This window comes from Anguilla rostrata, chromosome 12 (assembly GCF_018555375.3).
Source record: "Anguilla rostrata isolate EN2019 chromosome 12, ASM1855537v3, whole genome shotgun sequence".
Lineage (NCBI taxonomy): Eukaryota > Metazoa > Chordata > Actinopteri > Anguilliformes > Anguillidae > Anguilla > Anguilla rostrata.
In genome coordinates, this window is record NC_057944.1 from 19,035,357 (window position 1) to 19,053,138 (window position 17,782).

Below are 17,782 nucleotides of genomic sequence, written 5' to 3' on the forward strand. Positions count from 1 at the left end.
CTTTAAACCGGAGTTCACTCAAGCCAACCTTGGGAATCCGTTTAGGTGCAGGGCTGAAAGGTTGCAGTTTACAGCTCGTCTCTGCTGAATTGGTCATTTAGTTAAGACAACTGAAAAACAGGCCAGTGGTTTGTACCGAGTCTTTTATTGAGTAAAAATCAGACGAACACGTGCAGACTAAAAACCAGTGTAACAAATTCACCACGATTCTAACAAAAGAGGTCTGAAATTAAGTGTCTGCAGCCAGCTGTAAAAAAATAAGGTCTATATCTAGAGAAACCCCTTTTTTCCTTATATCTGTACAGCACACAACTTTTGTATACATCTGTCCAAAAAAGTAAAACATACATATCCAGGTGTTCATCTTTCTTTGAACTGTGCAAAATCTAGATCTTTCCTGAATTATTTTTTTTTCCCCATAAATGTTGCTTTTATAAATCAAAGCGTTCTTTGTAATACACTGGCATAAGCCATCTTTTACACTGTAAATATGTTGTTTCAAGTCCATAGCTTTACATAAACTGAGGGTTTGCAAATTAAAAACAAAAAAAAAAAACAAAGGAGAAAGTAGAGCACAGAAACACGGGGGGTGGGAGTCTGAAGCCAGCGCTCTGGACAGCGTCTCAGCGCCGGTGGCGGCCGTGGCTGGAGTGACTGCTGCTGTGGTGCTTGCTCTTGTGGGCGCGGTCGTAGGAGCGGGACCGTTCCCGCCGGTCCCGGTGATGCCCGCCGCCGCCGGCGCGCTCGTGTTTGTGCTTCTTGGCAGCGGCGGCGTCGGAGCTGCGGTCGCGGTCCCTGGGCTTGCTGGTGGACCGCGAGCGGCTGCGGGACTTCTTCCTCTTGTGGGCGTGGCGGCCCTGCAGCTTGAGCTCGTCCGCCCGGTGCTTGGGTTTCAGGTGCGGCAGCAGCGGCGACGGCCCGTGGTTCTGGTGTCTCCGCGGCGACGGGCTGCGGCTGTGGGATCGACTGCGGGAGCGCGAACTGTAGGTTCCAGAGCGGCTCCGCCGGTTGTTGTAACTTCAGACAGAGGGGACACAGTCAGACATGAGCTGAGAGAAACCACAACCATTCTAGCTGACAAGCTTGGTCCCCGGGGCCCGCTCTAAAGCCGGGCACCCACCGCACGCGTATCGACCGCGAGCGCACTACGCGCGTAACTGAAGCGTAGTTGAAGTACTGTTATTACAACGGCAGCGGGCGACGTCGTCTCCACCAGATGCGAACGCGTCGCGTACCGGCTGCGAAGCTCGCGCGACACAAGCGAACTGAAGCGTAGTTTTTCGCTTCTGTTCTATTTTTTCGGCTTGTCGCGCGTCACGGTGGCCTGTTTATACACAGAAATATGCTCTAAAATGCTAGGTATACATGCTCTGATTTATATTTCATCCTTATATTACTGGGGGTGTGTCCCTAGTTACCTCCCAGATATTTTATAAGCAGCAAAAAAAAAAAATACAAGCCTTTTCGTTTTGTAAAAATAAATAAATAAATAACTGGTTCATACTAATTCATATCCCTTCAAGTTTAAACTGTTATCTTTTTGACGATGAACTGATTTTACTAAATATGATCATATAAATGTTTTGACGTGAATAACAAGACGACACGGGAATTCCCAATGGTTGATTATGGATTATTATTATTATTATGATCATTACATATTCTTCACAAAGTTGGCACGCTTGTTAACCAAGCAAATAAATTAATACCGTTGTTAGATTGTTATGCAGGCTACGTTGCGATTTAAGTTTATGGTAATTCTTTAAAGCGTTTACTTTCTCACGTATTTACATATAAAAACACATTAAGAAATATTACCAAATTAACAGAATGAAAAAGGTCTCTCACCAAGTATTCACTTAACCCATAATCAAAAGTCCTGAACAAACGTGAAATACACGATGTAAGCCCACTGCAGACTGCGAGAGCTACTGGGAATATATAGCTTTTACGCAAGCCTTTGCGCGACACAAACGGAACCAGTGGAGACACCCTACGCGTCGCGCTGCTTCGCCCTGCTGTTTACGCGACGCTTACGCGACGCGTGCGGTGGGTGCCCGGCGTAAGACGTATCCAACACAAGCCCTATTTCTATCCATTGACCCCCACCTGGAAGCATTCCCTTGTATGTGTGTGTGTGTAGGGAGACAAGTACTTACTGTCTGCGAGGGGAGCGGGACCGTGACCGCGATCTCGTTCTTGACCGTGATGGACTCACACTCCTGCTGTTCCGGGTCAGCTTGTTATCTTTCCTGAGGCTGGGAGGAGGACACACAACACCGACTGTTAGCCCAAGAATTCGAGTCTAAGCTAAACTGGAGGGCTCCTGGGAGGGGGCGCTGAGACTCACCCATTGTGGGGGCTTTTGGAGCTCTGCGGCCGGTCATCCGGCTCCTTCTTCACCACCTTCTGCGTCTGGGGGTTGGGAGATTTCTCATCCACCTTCGACTCTCTTGGAGATGCTGAAAAAAAGCAAGAACGGCATCATTAGCCATCGCTGCGCTGGACGCAATGGGAGGGACTTCATCTGGCAATGGGTGGGGTGGGGGGGGGGGGGGGGGGGGTTGGGGAAGAGTGCCACTTACATGGTTTGGAGCCGGGCGAAAAGCCGCCGGGGTTGGAGAGTGCAGGGGTGCCATCGGGGTTCAGCCCTTTGGCCTTCAGCTTCGCCTCCTGCAGGGCCATTTTCCTCTTCTCCACCTCCTTCTCCAGGAAGTCGTAATTTGGCTGAAGAAGGAGATCACCTTTAACAACCCACACCGTTTACCTGAGGACCCAGGGGCCGGCTGCAGAGGGCGGAGTGAGGACTCACCTTCTTCCGGGCGTACAACCGCAGGGTGGTGATGCAGATCTCCTTGATCTCGTCCTCAGTGGCTCCAAACAGTAGATACCAGTGTGGTCTTGAGGGTAGGGGCATCTGGTGGTCAGACAAGGAGGATTTGAGAACCAGATGGACTGAACAAGACCGAAGGAAAGAAGCAGCAAGGCAAACAATAGTACAAGAGAAGGGAGTGGGAGATGGAGAGGTAGAGGACATTATTACGAGTCATTTGGTCAGATCAGACGAGGAAATAAAGGGGGAGGACAGAGATACCCACTTGAAGAGCTCGAGCAGCAAGGTAAATGCAGGCACACGCGATGGTCTCCACTTGAAATCTCACAAACACGTTTGTCCTCAGGCTGTCGTTCATGTAATTCCTAAAACACAAAACCGTAGAACAACAATGCAGCATATCCTACACCGTTATTTTGAGAGGATCAACTTAATGCATTTCAACTCATATGGAGACTCAATTTAGCTTTGTCCTTTTCTTCCTTAAAGTGTGTCCATGGTGACAGCGAGACATTCACCACAAATGAAAGCTCCAACCAAAAAATAAAAAAATAAAAAGGGGGGGTGTCATGGAAATTCTGATGCATGCAGCACAAACTTCACCTAGTGCAAGATAATGGTTCACTAATTTCCTTTTTTTTTTTTTAAAGCAAACAAAGGGAAAAAAAAGCAACTGCCACAAAAGCATTCCATACTCTCTCAGTGCACAAGGTGTGCTGTACTGGGGGAGGGTGTGGCAGCGGGTATGAATGTCTAGTATGACGAAGTATAGATTACTGAAATGCTTCTAGTGATTTGTACAGCATGTTCCTGAACAGGCTGCTCCTGGTCCAATTGCAGGACAATGACAACACCCTTACCAGTGTCATAACTGGTGAAAACAAACAGCAGCCTGACATGGTGGCAATGGGTAGGTAATTTTATACACAGAGGACAATTAGTGAGTTGTCAAGACAAAACAAGCCAAACGATTTAAGGATTTAAAGGAAGTCAAGTGAACAAAAATGGACGTGACCCTGCTGTCCACCCCAAGCCCAGACGTGTATATAACTAAACAGCAAATCATGCCCTCAGCCAACCTACGCGGTGAAGCTACTGGAATAAAGCTGTCCAGCATGTTTCTGCTGCGTGTGAGAAAACATTGGACCTTTCCACAGAAACCAATACAGAATATGGCAAAATACAACTATTAATTATATTCCTCAACTTGATTTTATCAGTGTTATATTTCTTATGAAGTTGTGAGTTTTTGGGACACTTCAGTTATTTTGATCCTGCATAGCTTATAGTCAGCAAGAAATGTGGCAAAGCTGCAGGAGCGGGTTCCACTATTGATTCTTATGTTATCATACAACAGCTATGAAATAAATCTATGAACGCCATTATATCAGTTGTAGCCAGGCCATTCTGTGTAGATATTCAGCAACTACCAAGCTGGTTAGGAGATTATTTGGTTTATCAATTCCCAGGGCTACGTGGTTAAAGCCTACAGTTCCATGTTTTTAATAAGCTAGTGAGGAACTTAATTGTATTTGACATTCTATGTTGCCAACTTGCTAATCAATATAATTAGCAAACTTGTTAACTAGGAGATTCACAAATAATCAGCAAGTAGCAAAAAATGAACTTAACGCATTTACATTTGATAGCTATCCAGAAGGCCAATTCATGTAGAAAGGAAGCTTGTTAATGAGTCATTTTGCAAACAAACCCCTTTTACTTTAATGTCTAGTACCCAAGCATTAACTGTATAACGAGAGTCCCCCCCCCCCCCTTTTTTAATTTGGCTGTCCAAGTATCTTGGTTTAAATAGGCAACAAAAGCTTTTGCCCTCATCCCATGCAGTAAAAGGCTGCTACCAGTCTGATCCTGTACTTCAGCTCCTCACCCTTCAGTGAGTGTGTGCGTGCACGTGTATTCTGTACCCCCCCTCCCCCAAACAAGCTCTGCAGACACACCCTCATGGTATATCCCCTTCGGGGTCAGATGTAGGAGAAACTGCAAATGAAGACGGAGAGCTAGAAAAACGCCTGTCGCTTGCTCAAAAAAAAAATTATGAGCTTTAACGTTTCGCATTTAGGTTCAAGTATGAATTTTAAAAATGGCAAACGAGTAAACTAATCGACAGAGCTAGCGAACGCAGAAGATGACAGAACAGGTCCTTGGTGACAAAGCCTGCGCTGGAAGAGGCCTGAAAGACAGCTCTGGAGACCATGTCAGTTTAAGATAGCAGGCAACAACAATAAATCATGAAACATTTCGTCTATTTAAAAAACTATGCTGAAATAAAAAGGAAACTAATATTTACTGCTTAAGATGCATTTACGTAATGAAAAATATAGCAGAGAGCAGTTTTAAAATCTACAGAACTACAAAAAGGTAACATTTACACCTGGAAGCCAAAAAAAAAACAAAAACAAAAAATACAAATCCTTTCGACACCCCAAGAAAACAAGGTGATGCTGCCAGATGGAATAGGACACCTTCAGTGATTCTCGGCAGAGAGCTCTCACTGGATTGGCTGTCTCGAGAAGGGCAGCCAATGGGGGGAGATCCCTGAGGTCATGTGGTTGGAGGAGCAGAGTTCAGAGGTTCTTTATGACACTTACCATCATGGACTACCCTTTAATCAAAGAGTAGAAAGAAAGGACAAAGTTAAACTGAGTTCCCCGTTCACATTCATAAATGAAAAAAAGTCTCAAGCCATGAAAACACAAGACAAAGAAGTTTGAATAAGAAATTCCAGAGAAGTAGAACAGAAACATTACAGAATGCTGAAGCAAACAATTTGGCTGGTTAATTAGGGACATGACATCACATACGAGTGACCAGGCAGCCACTTACCATGCTGTCTGGATCAGCGTCTGGTTTTCACATTCAAGGACTTGTAGATACATGACAATAATCTGTAATAGACATGACAAATTATGTACCTAGAGAGATAGCCAACTCTGGTGAGTTCTGAAGTGAAACTTTGCTAACCCTAATAGCATGGCAGCCTGAAATGGACTAATCTACACTCAAGACAACACTAGACACCAACAGGAAACAGGTGTGCTCTCTGCAAAGTCTACATGGTGGCACTGCACCAATGATATAGCTTTGCGAAGCATGCAGTGTTCTGTGTGGGGCCTGGGAGTCAGAATGGAGCCACATGCAGCAGCGGTGTGCATGCGGAGTGTGCCGCCTGCGGTGTGGTGCTCACCTTGTGCGGATGCTTGACGTGAACGCAGAATCCCAGCTCCTTCAGTACACGCCGCTCCGCTTTAATAACCTGGTTTTTGGTGTTAATGTAGTTCTGATCAAGAATCAACGGACTTGGGCTCCTGATTTGCAAAAGAATAAAAAATAAATGTCTCCCAGGCAAAAAAAGAAAACAAAACTAAAACAAACAAAAAAAAAAAACCCTTTTAAAAAAAAAAAACCCCCAAAAAACTGGCCACTTCTTCAGTTCAGTTTTCCCTTTCAACCAACTAAAGGCAACAGATTCTAATTTTTTTTTTCTTTTTTAACTCCTGTACCTGCAATAGAAGCTTTTGAATACCACTGCTCAGAAGAAACTAAAACAACCAATGTGCACCCTCTCTGACCATGCACCACAGCTTTAACAGAAAGTCAAGTTCCACACAAACCAAACGGCAACTTTACACCATTTATGCCATGGATAACAAATCTGCATACATTTAGTGCCAATGGTTCTCACCCATCTGAGACAAAACCCCACCCCCTTCCATTCATCATTTCAATGAATATCCTAAATTATGGAACCAAATTTTGAGTTTACACACCTCCACATGCCAATTCCAAATGATTTCTATTCAAACAACCATCAACCACAAACGACATTTAGCTCTTCCCAAAGCCTCACATTCAACACAAATCGTTGTCACATGCTTGCCATCTGGATTTAGGCTATAATTCACATCAAAAGTTGCAGATGCTGCATATTCTTCATCTCAATTCAACCTGGTTTCTTGTGTATTTTCAGTTCAACATTTACAGCTCATCTAAAACACATACCTTGAGAACAGCTTCACTGTTTTTCTCTCGGGTCACATGACAGACATGGTAAAAATAAACCATGCTCCTGCCAATACAGTTTTCAGACCATAACTAAAAGCAGGATCATATCAGGGTCATCACCTATAGCGAAAATACAATAAATCTGAGCTTCTGGACAGTACCAGATTGTACTAAATCACTAGTGAAAAGCTAAGTGCATCGTGGTTGACTATAAATGCCAAAATAATACTACCACTACCTGTCCTCATTAATCAAATATGTAAACATACTCATTTGCAGAGATCAAGTTGAACTTCTACAGTAGATCAATGGAGCCTTTAGTGTCATTTCTTTTTTTTTTTACAGACATAAGGTCAACAATCCTATTACTACAATGGCACCAACACATAAATGGGTTTACACAAGCATGTATAAAAGTGGCATACAAAATTAATGTAGCCAAAACTAAAACTATAACTGTATAAAGATTGCTAACCGTATAATTTCAGATCACTAAATACACAAGCTCTGACAACCATTAAGATCATCCACGATTACCGAACTAAATTGGACTACAATGAAAACGCATTCTACAAACATATAAAATAAAGCATAAGCAATTTTTGAAAAATTCCCCTAGGCAAAGACTGCTACATTTAAGAGTGAAATCCAATGACAACCTGTTAGCCACTTGTTGCAAATGATGATTTCCAACAATTTCTCAGTGTTATCAAGTACTGGATAGAACCAAGAACCTGTTCTAGTGTACATCAGTGATGTGGGGACTTATTATTCACACATTTAAATCCTACATACAAGGTGTAAGTGATGTTTCTGTGAAAGCTGTGGCATGCAATTTAGACTCACTGCTGTCACATTAAATTGTTTTCTTTTTTTAAGTTTACCAGCAGTACACACAAAAGCTTAGACTGAGGTACAGGAGTTTCCAAGATGCCTCGAACCAGCGGCCAACCTGTCGTCCCCGATCCCAGTGACCCGCTCTCAGACCACTGGCTTCTCCCGGGGGAGGAAGGGGGGAATGCGACACTTCGCTCACTGTTGCCATGCCGACAGCTTCATCTCTACGTACCATTCCACATCACCCAGGGTTTGGTAAATGTAGCTGGTCGCTGTTAGTTGGTTGCAAGGGAAAAAAGAACTCAAGTTAATACCATGGCTCTGTTTCAATACTGAACAGATTCCTCCAATACAAAAAGACAAAGGAAATCTAAACCCTTGTCTTAGTCCTCCTGATCACAGATTGAAGCTGCTGTATCTAGAATCTGAAGATACAATTTCTAAACAGATAAACTGCATTTATAATTTTAACTAATTAAATAAAGCATAACAATTAAAGTTGAGACAAGAACTTGACCTAAAAGGACAAGTCACTACAATTACCCTTAAAATCACAATTGATGAAAACTGAAAAGTTAAGATGGATTTGAACATTCATGAAACAAAAACAAGTAATTCAAATGAAAGCAAAGTTTCCAAGTAATGAGAACACTTCACTACTTACACATTTTAGTTTATGGTAAACAGGATAATGGAATTAACATCAGCAATAAGGTTTCAACAGAACAGTTCTCTAGACCATAACAAAGGAAAGAAGCTGCTGGGGTGGTGGCACAACAAGTTGAGGAAAAACACATTGAACTTTTGGTGTAAAACATCGGAAGTCGAAACTAGAATGAGATGCTTACCTTTTTCCTCGTAACTGTCGCAAGTGATGGAAAACATTGATCACATCCCTTATTCGTCGGGGCGCTTCCTCGATCTTGGAGGCCAAATTCACGCAGGCCATAGCAACAATCTGGGGAAACAATACAGATTTTCGGTAATACACGGTTCTAAAAAGGCGGAGCTGTCTAAAAAAGACCAGGGTAAATACAACATAAATGTATTCGTCCACTTAAAGTTGCTAGCCATTTCAGTCCTTTATTGCGAACTCGTTCGACAACTGCCTTTGTTCGCAGGGAGTGACGTCGTAAGATTCGCAGCTAAGGGCACTCGCTTTCTGGCTGACGCAAACTGTAGGACTGGTTACTTAACTACCGGCAAGCACTGACAATAAATCCATGAGATTTTTAAGTGAACCAATCTGCATTACGTTTGGTTTGTTAGTGGCGTTAGATTTACTGTTATTTACATCGATTTCAAACAATTAAATCGATGCGCAATTGTATATATAGCTTAGCAGTGAGCAGGCCTTTCCTAACGTTACCTTGCTGACCGAGCTCACAAGCAGCTCACGTTAGTCACAACATGGCTGCCAGTAAGAGCGTTGTAATTACGTTAACTCCCGACAACGCAACTGACAGTGCACTTACCTCGAAGCTGTGTTTGACGAAAGACTTCGAGTAGAAAAATCGATGAAACAGGACTTGCCCAGTAGCCATAGCCACCTACAAAAGTAAAGAGAAATTACTGAAATATGACATTGTAGTCTATTCACTGAAGGCGCCCTCAATTTTGTGTCCGCCATTTTGTTTTTGTCATTACTCATTCTCAATAACAAGCCGACTGAAAACTCAAATATCGCGAACGAAGTAAAAAAAAAAAACAATAAGATAAGACTCGCGTGTTAAACGTTGCTACGTGATTTAAAAATTGCTAACGTTTCACAAATTCCCAATAGCATGCTTATGCTAACTATGCCATGTTCGCTACGGTTAGCCGAGTGTATTTTTAGCGGATATGACCCGAGAAAAAATTATGAGGTACACAGCAGATGTGGGAACTTCTGACTGACAAGTGTTCTTAAACGATTGGTTTTTATGGTCTCGTTTATAGAATGATTTATTTCGAATGAGCATATTCCGCAACACACACATACCTGTGGCAACCGTAGAAGAATGCCGGCAGACTGGATTAGTTCGCAGCCTAGAATGCGTAGGTCCGTTTCGGAGTGGAGGTCGAGGCCATCGAGCATAGACGGTGTGGGCGAGAGCCTTTCTTCAGGTATAAGCGAGTTGTCAATTGTGAGATAAACCTCCGAATACACCCTATCGCCGATTAGTATCCCCTCATTGCTTGTGGATGTGTTAACGATAGGAGCAGTCGAGAAAGCACCAGTGGCCATCTTTTCCTCAATCGAAACCAGACCACACGACACACAAGCAGCCAGCCTGGAAGAGATGAGGAAGGGACGGTACGTCTATGACGTAAGTACGCTGCCAAACTACCAGCTAGTGTATCGCTGGAGGACTGTATTCATCCGCGTTCCGTTCGCGCACTAAAAACAGAACAGAATATAAGCGTGCCATTACGTTTATTTTCACATCATTTTTTTAAAGAGTAGTGGAAATTTGTGACATGTCTTGTTTATGAACTTGAAATCATATATACTCTTGCTTCGTAATCGAATTAAATAAATTGTGATAACGTACTATCTCGATTTCATTTCACAAAGTTTGTTTATGTATGTGTTCGGATTAGTCTTTGACCAAAAGCGCCTACCAAATAACTCATTTGTAAATTTTAGTTTATTGAGACTTTGGCGGTGGAAGTTCCCGTGACGTCGTTTCCAGGAAAACATCACCTCTTCTCCATTAAGTTTTGAACATATCATTCCGCGAATATCGCGATCGTTTGCTTCTATGCCTGGAAGCGTAACATGGGAAGACGGGCAGACTTACGTATGTTCAACGTAATGCGAGTGAGTCAAGTAGCCCGCCAAATTGTTCACTCCACTTTTTTAACTTAGCTGATATGTTGCAAGGATTTCTGTGGCTGATTCGGTTTTAGTCGGCACTTTGGTTGCAAGATAATGTGTTTGCCTTTCAGAGATGAAAACTTTCGACCTTTGAGAGTAACAATTACGACATAAATAGGTAGGCCTACATCACATTATTTACGTTACTCCAAATTAGACATTTAGGCCACGGAAGATAGCACCAACATTTATTTTTTATTACTGCATACATTTCATAAAACAACTAAATATCACGAATCATTGAATGCGATTAAGAGATTTTTGAATCAGCAATTAAAGTACTGCTAAATAAAGGAATTGGCTTTAGCGTAGTTTAATATACAATTTTTGTAAAGTGTTTATATAATTTACTAGATTAAAAAATGTTAATTGGTTAGGCTTAAAAATATTTAAATGACCAGTGCATATATAACCACATCATGTGAATTGTAACTTACAATTCACTGTAACAAACAGACAAACACCATTGTAATTGTAGCTTCATCTTAGAAGCTACTATAGGATGCTGTGTTGCCGGCCCTTAGCATGGGTCTTTTGCAGGGTCCTCAGGTACGATTGAATGACCTGCAGTGCATTGTGCTGCTTATGCTCAGATGCTATGTCACTGGCAGTCTCCTGCCAGTGTGACCGGAGCAGTGGGTTGGCCCCGCCCTCCAACAGGATACGAAGCATCTCGCAGTGGCCCTTCTCGGAGGCTAAGTGGAGGGGCGTCCGTCCCAGGCGCTCGGCCACGTCCACCTTGGCCCCATAGTACAGCAGAAGCTTGGCTGCCTCCGTGTTGCCCCGCATGGCCGAGTGGTGGAGGGGGGTCATCTGCAGGCGGTCCTGTGCATTGAGCCCGGCCCCGCTCAGGATCAGCAGGTGCACGACGGCGCGAGAGCCGGCCCCAGCTGCCAGGTGCAGCGGGGCCACGTGATCTGTGTCCACAGCCCCCACCTCAGCGCCCCCAGTCAGCAGCAGCTGAAGAATCTAGGGGAGAGACCAAACAGCTTTAAGAACACAGGAAATCAGCACTGTGCTGTGTCCTGCCAAGTGCCATCTGTTCCCCTCTCTGTTCTCCCATGCGCAGTAAAATAAAAATTATCTGGTATACATTATAAAGACTGGGGATATAGAAAGTAGTGATTTTTTATGGACAGTGTTTCAAAAATACTTTAGATTATAACATTTTGTTTAACTGTTTGTGTTTTTATGGGATAATTCACACATATCATACATATATTACATATTTGCTGGACAGTTGACAAGATGTCCTGAAATGTTTTTGAAAGCTAGTTGTCAAACCAAAACGTTAGCTTATTTGCTGAAAATGTATTTGTAGTCAAGCTATAACGGTAAGGACTGACATTTTGCTAACAGGAGGCCAACAATTCAGAGTAGTTCTACTTTATAATATGAAACCTTTTCTCAACACAAATTTTAGGCCATGTTTTAATATGCTCCATTGATTTGGAAGAGGACAGATAAGCACTGCCAGTCACCACTTATGTTCACTTAGCAGATCTGCCCTAAGCTGTGCGGAGTAGCATACTTCATATGCAGCTGATGCTGACTGACTGCATCCACCTGACTGACCAGAGCATGGGGCAACACTACCACCTAGCTTCTCTGACAAGAGTGGTGTTTTTGTAACAGTATGAATGTATCAAATCAGTAATGGGGATGGTAAAACTGTGTAAGTATGTTCCACATATAATAGCAGTTGACTCAGGATATTGAATGTTAACTCCTCGCAAACCTTCATTTGGAGTGTAGACTACAGTATTGGGTATAATGGGTTTATTGGGTATATTATTTTTGAAGAAATGTGCTCAGTCAAAAAACTAGAAAATATTCTGCAGGTGAGTAGAGCCATAAATGAAAAAAAAAATAGAAATGCTGACTGCATACTCTCAATCTTCACTGAATCAACATCGGTTTATTTTAGCTCACTTGCTGACAAAACACTGCATTGTCAACGCACCCCTCTGGGACGCCCTAAACATCTCACATTTTCAGAGGTTTTATATTAGCTGCAGTACTTGCGTTCTGATCTCTGATGAAGTAAAATTAGCGATGCATATGAAGGTCTCTAAAAGAGACAAGCATAAAGAAGGAAGAAGAGAGAAGAGATCCTCTGTCTGTTTTAAAAGAAGACCGTGAGATCACCTTCTTGTTGCCGGAGGTCGCGCAGACGTGCAGGGCCGTCCTCCCGTCCTGGCCCCTGGCGTTGGCGCTGGCACCGCAGCGCAGCAGGAGCCTGACGCTGGCCTCGTTCCCGGCCAGCACGGCCAGTTGCAGGGGGCTCATGCCCCCGCCCTCGTCCCCGTCCGCCGTCACCCCTTGCCCCAGGAGCAGCTGCACCATCTCCCCCCACCCGCCGAACACCGCCCAGTGCAGCGGGGTCCATTTGTGGATGTCCCTGGAGTCTGCCTGGGCGTGGAACCTCAGCAGGACCTGCACCGTTTCCAGGTGGCCGTTGGCCGCGGCCAGGTGCAGGGGGGTCTGGCCGGAGCAGGTTCGCATCTCGTGGGAGGCCCCCTGCTGCAGGAGGCTCTCGGCCGTCTGCGCGTGGCCATTCCAGCAGGCCCGGTGCAGGGGCGTGCAGTTGAAGAAGTCCCTGCAGTTGACTTCTGTGCCTCTCCGGAGCAAGAATTTAACCACAGGGAGGTGGCCACCAAACGCGGCGTGGTGTATGGCTGTCCAGCCCTGGGGGTCCCTGCAGACATGACCAACAGATTCAGAGGACCCCGGATTTAAAAAAAATGAGGCCAAAAACATTTTTGATCTGTATGCTCAAGGATTCAAAACCCATCGTTAAACCTCACAAGAGGAAGAACCTCATTATCATTTAAGACATATACTGTATGCTAATCAGCTTCTTTGAGATCACTGGTTATGTATTAACACATGGAAGCTAAGAAGTCTGCACATATAAGTAAGTGTCTGAGTAGTCATGGAAACCATATTCTGTTCAATCTGTAAGAAGATAAATTTAGACAATCACAAATCTCAACATAATAATGTCTGATACATTTGATCCTGGTCATGGGAAGCCTGTTGATTTCCATGTATTATTATGATATATATATATATGATACATTATGATACATATATATATATAAATGGAATATATATATATATATATATATATATAAATGGAAAGGAGCTCAGTACCACTTTCGTTATGTTATGGCTAATTGCATTGCTATTGGCAGACAGTCATATGTACTTACAACGCTAATTTGGCATGATGCATTAAACATATGCTGTGCATTTATCACTGGAGGAACAAGGACAGCAATAGCATTGGTCAAAAGCTGCCAGTATTATAGTTAAATAAACATTAATTTGAGAAACAATGTTAAAATGAATATGTGAATAAAAATAATTTCTTGCAAGTGTCCTTAGGGACAACTGAGTAATAATTATGATTTGTGCCGCGGAGTAATGAAAGTCCCAGCAAGAAGTTACATTGACCAAAATGATCTTGTTTCATATTTCATATTAAGAATAACAAATGGAAGTATGCGTAACCATCCTGTGATGTGGTGTCTGCTGTATTTTGCTAAACCTGGTTATGCGCTCATAACTAATACACCTGTGAAACAATGAGAAAAGTTCAGAGGGCAGTAACGCAGACCTAACTGAATGGGGGACATAGGCTTCCACATGTTTGGCTTGGACGGCCTGGAGGTCTGAGCAGTGGAAAGACACTCACTGGCAGTCTGCCGGCACGGGCAGCTCGAGGAGGGCTTTGACCTGGTCCAGACAGCCGTTCCAGGCCGCGTGGTGCAGCCTGCGCTCGTCCAGGGGCGAGTGCTGGTGCCCCGGGGGCAGGCGGGGCCAGCGCTGCAGCTGCCAGCGCTTGAGCCCGGCGGCCCGCCGGATCTTCTTCTCGGCTGCGTACAGGGACACCGAGTCGTGCAGCTCCATCCATGCCCACAGGACCTCCGGCGGGACACGCATGGCCAGGCTCTGGAAGCACGGGACACTGGAGGACAGGGAGGAGCACATCCACAGCGCTGGGTCAGGCAGGAGGAACTCTACTGCACATGTGCATAGGATGCTGTCCAGTCCTTTCAAGGGGCTGTTTATTCTGATTTGCAGCTGAAATTTGAAAATGAGTGTACTTTTGAAAAGCGTTTAGACTTTTGAATCATTTTAGTACTTACAGTTTCCTTGGATTGTAGCTATTATATAATTGTACGTAGGCACTTCTTCATGATTCCTTCGCTTCAAAAAATGAGGCTTGAAAAGTGCTGGCATGAATGAGAATATTTGATGCCAAACCAGAACATGGTGTACCCATTTACATGCAGTGAAGAGAGAGAGGGACAGGGAGAGATATGAACAGATCCAGACTGACGGGAGTTGCTTGTGTAACGCAGACAGATGGAGGAAAAAGACTGGTTTCACAGCAGTTGAGCACATGAAGCCTGTGACTGCCCCTTCTCCCCCCAAAGCTCAGCTGCTTTATCAGTCATTGTCGGATGTGAATGTTGAATGAGCAGGATACATATTTACTTGGCTACATTTGGCCAAGGTGGTCAATGGAAGCAGGCACAGTGTGTATCTTAATTTTTAGGCATTAATTTCATTACATTATATTTCAGGCATTTAGCAGACGCTCTTATCCAGAGCGACGTACACAACTTTTACATGGCATTTTACATTGCATCCATTTATACAGTTGGATATACACTGAAGCAATGCAGGTGAAGTACCTTGCTCAACCTTGCTAACCAGTAATTGAACCTGTGACCTTTAGGTTACAAGACCAGTTCCTTACCCATTATACTACTCTGCCACCCCATTCAGCAGGCGTTCTTACACAGAACAGCTTACGTAACTTACATTGTTTTTGTATACAATCTATTCAACGGAACATTTACTGAAGAAATTTAGATTAAGCTCTGAGTTCTCCAGGGTGCAATGTCATTGCCCACACCTAAGAGTCAAACTGACAAGCCAAGTTTGCAGTGCAGGTAGGGGGGGGGGTTGTTTCCTGTTTAAACTCATTGCAAAATCTGGTGAGGGTAATCATTCCCAGTACAGGTCAAGCAGTAAAAACAATTTCAGCTGTCAAGCACACAGTGGGTATAGTGAAGAGTTAAACACTGGCATGACAATATCCACAATTCTGTCTTCAAGGAAATGACAAAATGTAAATCAAAAGCAGAGGGTTTTTTAATGCCATGCAAATGACCACAAGCATACCTCCTGCACATGCTACCTATCAGTTAGGCATAATGCATTACTGTGCATTTGCTAGGTATTAACACTCCTGAGGAATTTTACCCAGAAGGCTTTGCTCTCACCCTGCTCTGCCAAGCTGAGCTGTGAGCAGTGGGATCTCTGGGGGGGCGTAAGTGAACTGTCAGGGCGTGCGATTGTGTGGGTGGACGTCTCCAGCTAATTCTCCTTTTGTATCAGATTTTACTGCAGAATATTGTACTTCACCACAGAAATTTCAACCCATTTGAAGACATGGGGACAGGGTCTGTGTGGTTTACATCAATTTACTCACATGGCAAAAGAAGCAGATTGCACGTAAATACAGAAATAAAATGAGAAGAAGTTGAGGGGCATTTTGATAAACCTGTATGTTTATCATCTGAGGGTGGCAGCTTTCATGATTAAATCAGGCATCAGTCACAAATGCTTGTTCAGGCACTCAGTCAGTTACTGGACAGCTGGCACATTACTAGAGAGATCTGCAGTACTTTTTAATGCTACTTACTGTACTTGAGCATACCAATGAATTTAAGGCAGTCCACAAAATGACACCAAAGTTACCTTGTGCTGTCTACTCGGTGAAGAAGTGCATAACCCTCCAGGGCTCACAGCAAAGCGTCAGCTTCCTGTAGTCCCTCAGCGCGTTCTAACATGAAATTCCAGTCCGTCCGCCTTCCCTTCATACCATGCTGAAAATGTTTCTCTTCCAAGAGTGGTTGCCGTGGAGACAGGATTAAGAAGAGTGTACGATATTGTGTGATGCTATTTACGGGGAGGGCAAAGCGGAATAACAGCGCCTTAGAATGCTACAGTGCGCATGCACCTGCCACTTTTGGTGGCAGTGCAGATTCTGCCACCCTCCCGAGGGCACAAGGTGGCATCTTCACAACCCCGCCCACACTAAGGTGGGCTTTTCTTAAATCCTCCTGCTCCTCAGATTACACCTGGCTGGGTGTCACGTGGAACTTATGCTTAATAAGAACGGCGTGGTTCTACAATTGTAAATACTCCTGCCTTTTGAAATTTGTAGTCCCACCACAAAGTAATTGGCTTAAGGATAAATGTAGGTATTATTCTTAAGTCAAATGTTGATTTGAATTAGACTTGTAGGCAATGTCAGCCTGTATTAGTATATATGAAAAATGTGCATGCTATCTCCCTCTTACATAGCCTGGAATATAGAGGAGCATTGCAGAATAAAATCCAAAATGCTGGTGATTGTTTGTGCATACGTTTTTCTCAAATAGTTCGCTAATGAGTTAATATAATATTTTAAACAAAGTGTTCAGTGCAAGTTCTTTTCGTTTTTATTTTTATATTTTATGCTTGAAATTCTTATCCAAGCCATCATGCCTTTCACACTGTGTGTGTGTGTGTGTGTGTGCACGTGCGCATGTGCCTGTTTGTACACAGTTGCATCCAGACCTCATATTGTTCACAAAACATAGCTTAAATATTTTTTTATTTTATAAGGCCATATTTATAGGTAATTTTCTTTATCGGCAATGTACAATTTTGCTAATTTTTAAGACCATGCCATGTTGTATCCATTATCACACAGTTTATATACCCTTTAATGTGGTTTATAAAAATTCACTTTTTTACAAGTATTACCTGGGCTGTCCATCCAAAATCCGAATGATTTTTGAATAGACACATTTCCCCACACTCAGTTTAATACATTTGACTTTTTAATGACATCGATCCACATTTACCTTACCTTAACAACTGTACAACTTGCGTCAAACGTGCTAAACTTCCATGTTAGTCACCAAAATAAAGGAGATGGACTTTCAGTAACTCCATACAGTATATCCCACACATTTTCCACAAGGGGGAGATATAAGCTTACAAAGCACATTACAAATTCTGTACCACCAGAGGGCAGTATCACAAAGTTATTCCTGGCATGATCTCAGTTCTCGTATGCTGAATATACCGTAGCTCTGGCTTTTTCATACTATTTACATGTGTCCTTTTGCGTCAGCCTTTATTAAAAAGGACTTCATGAA

The 17,782-nt window shown here is 43.4% G+C and overlaps 2 protein-coding genes across 4 annotated transcripts; both read right to left on the bottom strand.

Moving 5' to 3' along the window:
* Positions 1-126: 126 nt before the first annotated feature.
* Positions 127-10,000, bottom strand: ccnl1a (cyclin L1a). 3 transcript variants are annotated; one of them, XM_064303200.1, is made up of 11 exons: positions 9,675-9,996; positions 9,169-9,243; positions 8,542-8,651; positions 6,039-6,159; positions 5,678-5,739; positions 3,099-3,198; positions 2,813-2,917; positions 2,586-2,727; positions 2,351-2,462; positions 2,160-2,258; positions 127-1,017 (listed from the first exon to the last, which is right to left on the bottom strand). In XM_064303200.1, exons 1-11 carry the CDS (start codon positions 9,918-9,920, stop codon positions 624-626), a joined length of 1,566 nt encoding a protein of 521 aa, XP_064159270.1. In that variant the 5' UTR covers positions 9,921-9,996; the 3' UTR covers positions 127-623. The 3 variants fall into 3 exon arrangements, with proteins under 3 accessions (XP_064159270.1, XP_064159271.1, XP_064159272.1); XM_064303201.1 differs by lacking the exon at positions 9,675-9,996 and adding an exon at positions 7,926-7,965; XM_064303202.1 differs by lacking the exons at positions 127-1,017; positions 2,160-2,258; positions 2,351-2,462; ... (1 more) ...; positions 2,813-2,917; positions 3,099-3,198 and adding an exon at positions 3,462-5,456 and having other exon boundaries at positions 9,675-10,000.
* A 678-nt stretch (positions 10,001-10,678) lies between these two features.
* Positions 10,679-16,606, bottom strand: ankrd67 (ankyrin repeat domain 67). Its single transcript, XM_064303203.1, has 4 exons — positions 16,332-16,606; positions 14,254-14,526; positions 12,702-13,251; positions 10,679-11,522 (listed from the first exon to the last, which is right to left on the bottom strand). Exons 2-4 carry the CDS (start codon positions 14,499-14,501, stop codon positions 11,049-11,051), a joined length of 1,272 nt encoding a protein of 423 aa, XP_064159273.1. The 5' UTR covers positions 14,502-14,526; positions 16,332-16,606; the 3' UTR covers positions 10,679-11,048.
* Between the last annotated feature and the right edge of the window lie 1,176 nt (positions 16,607-17,782).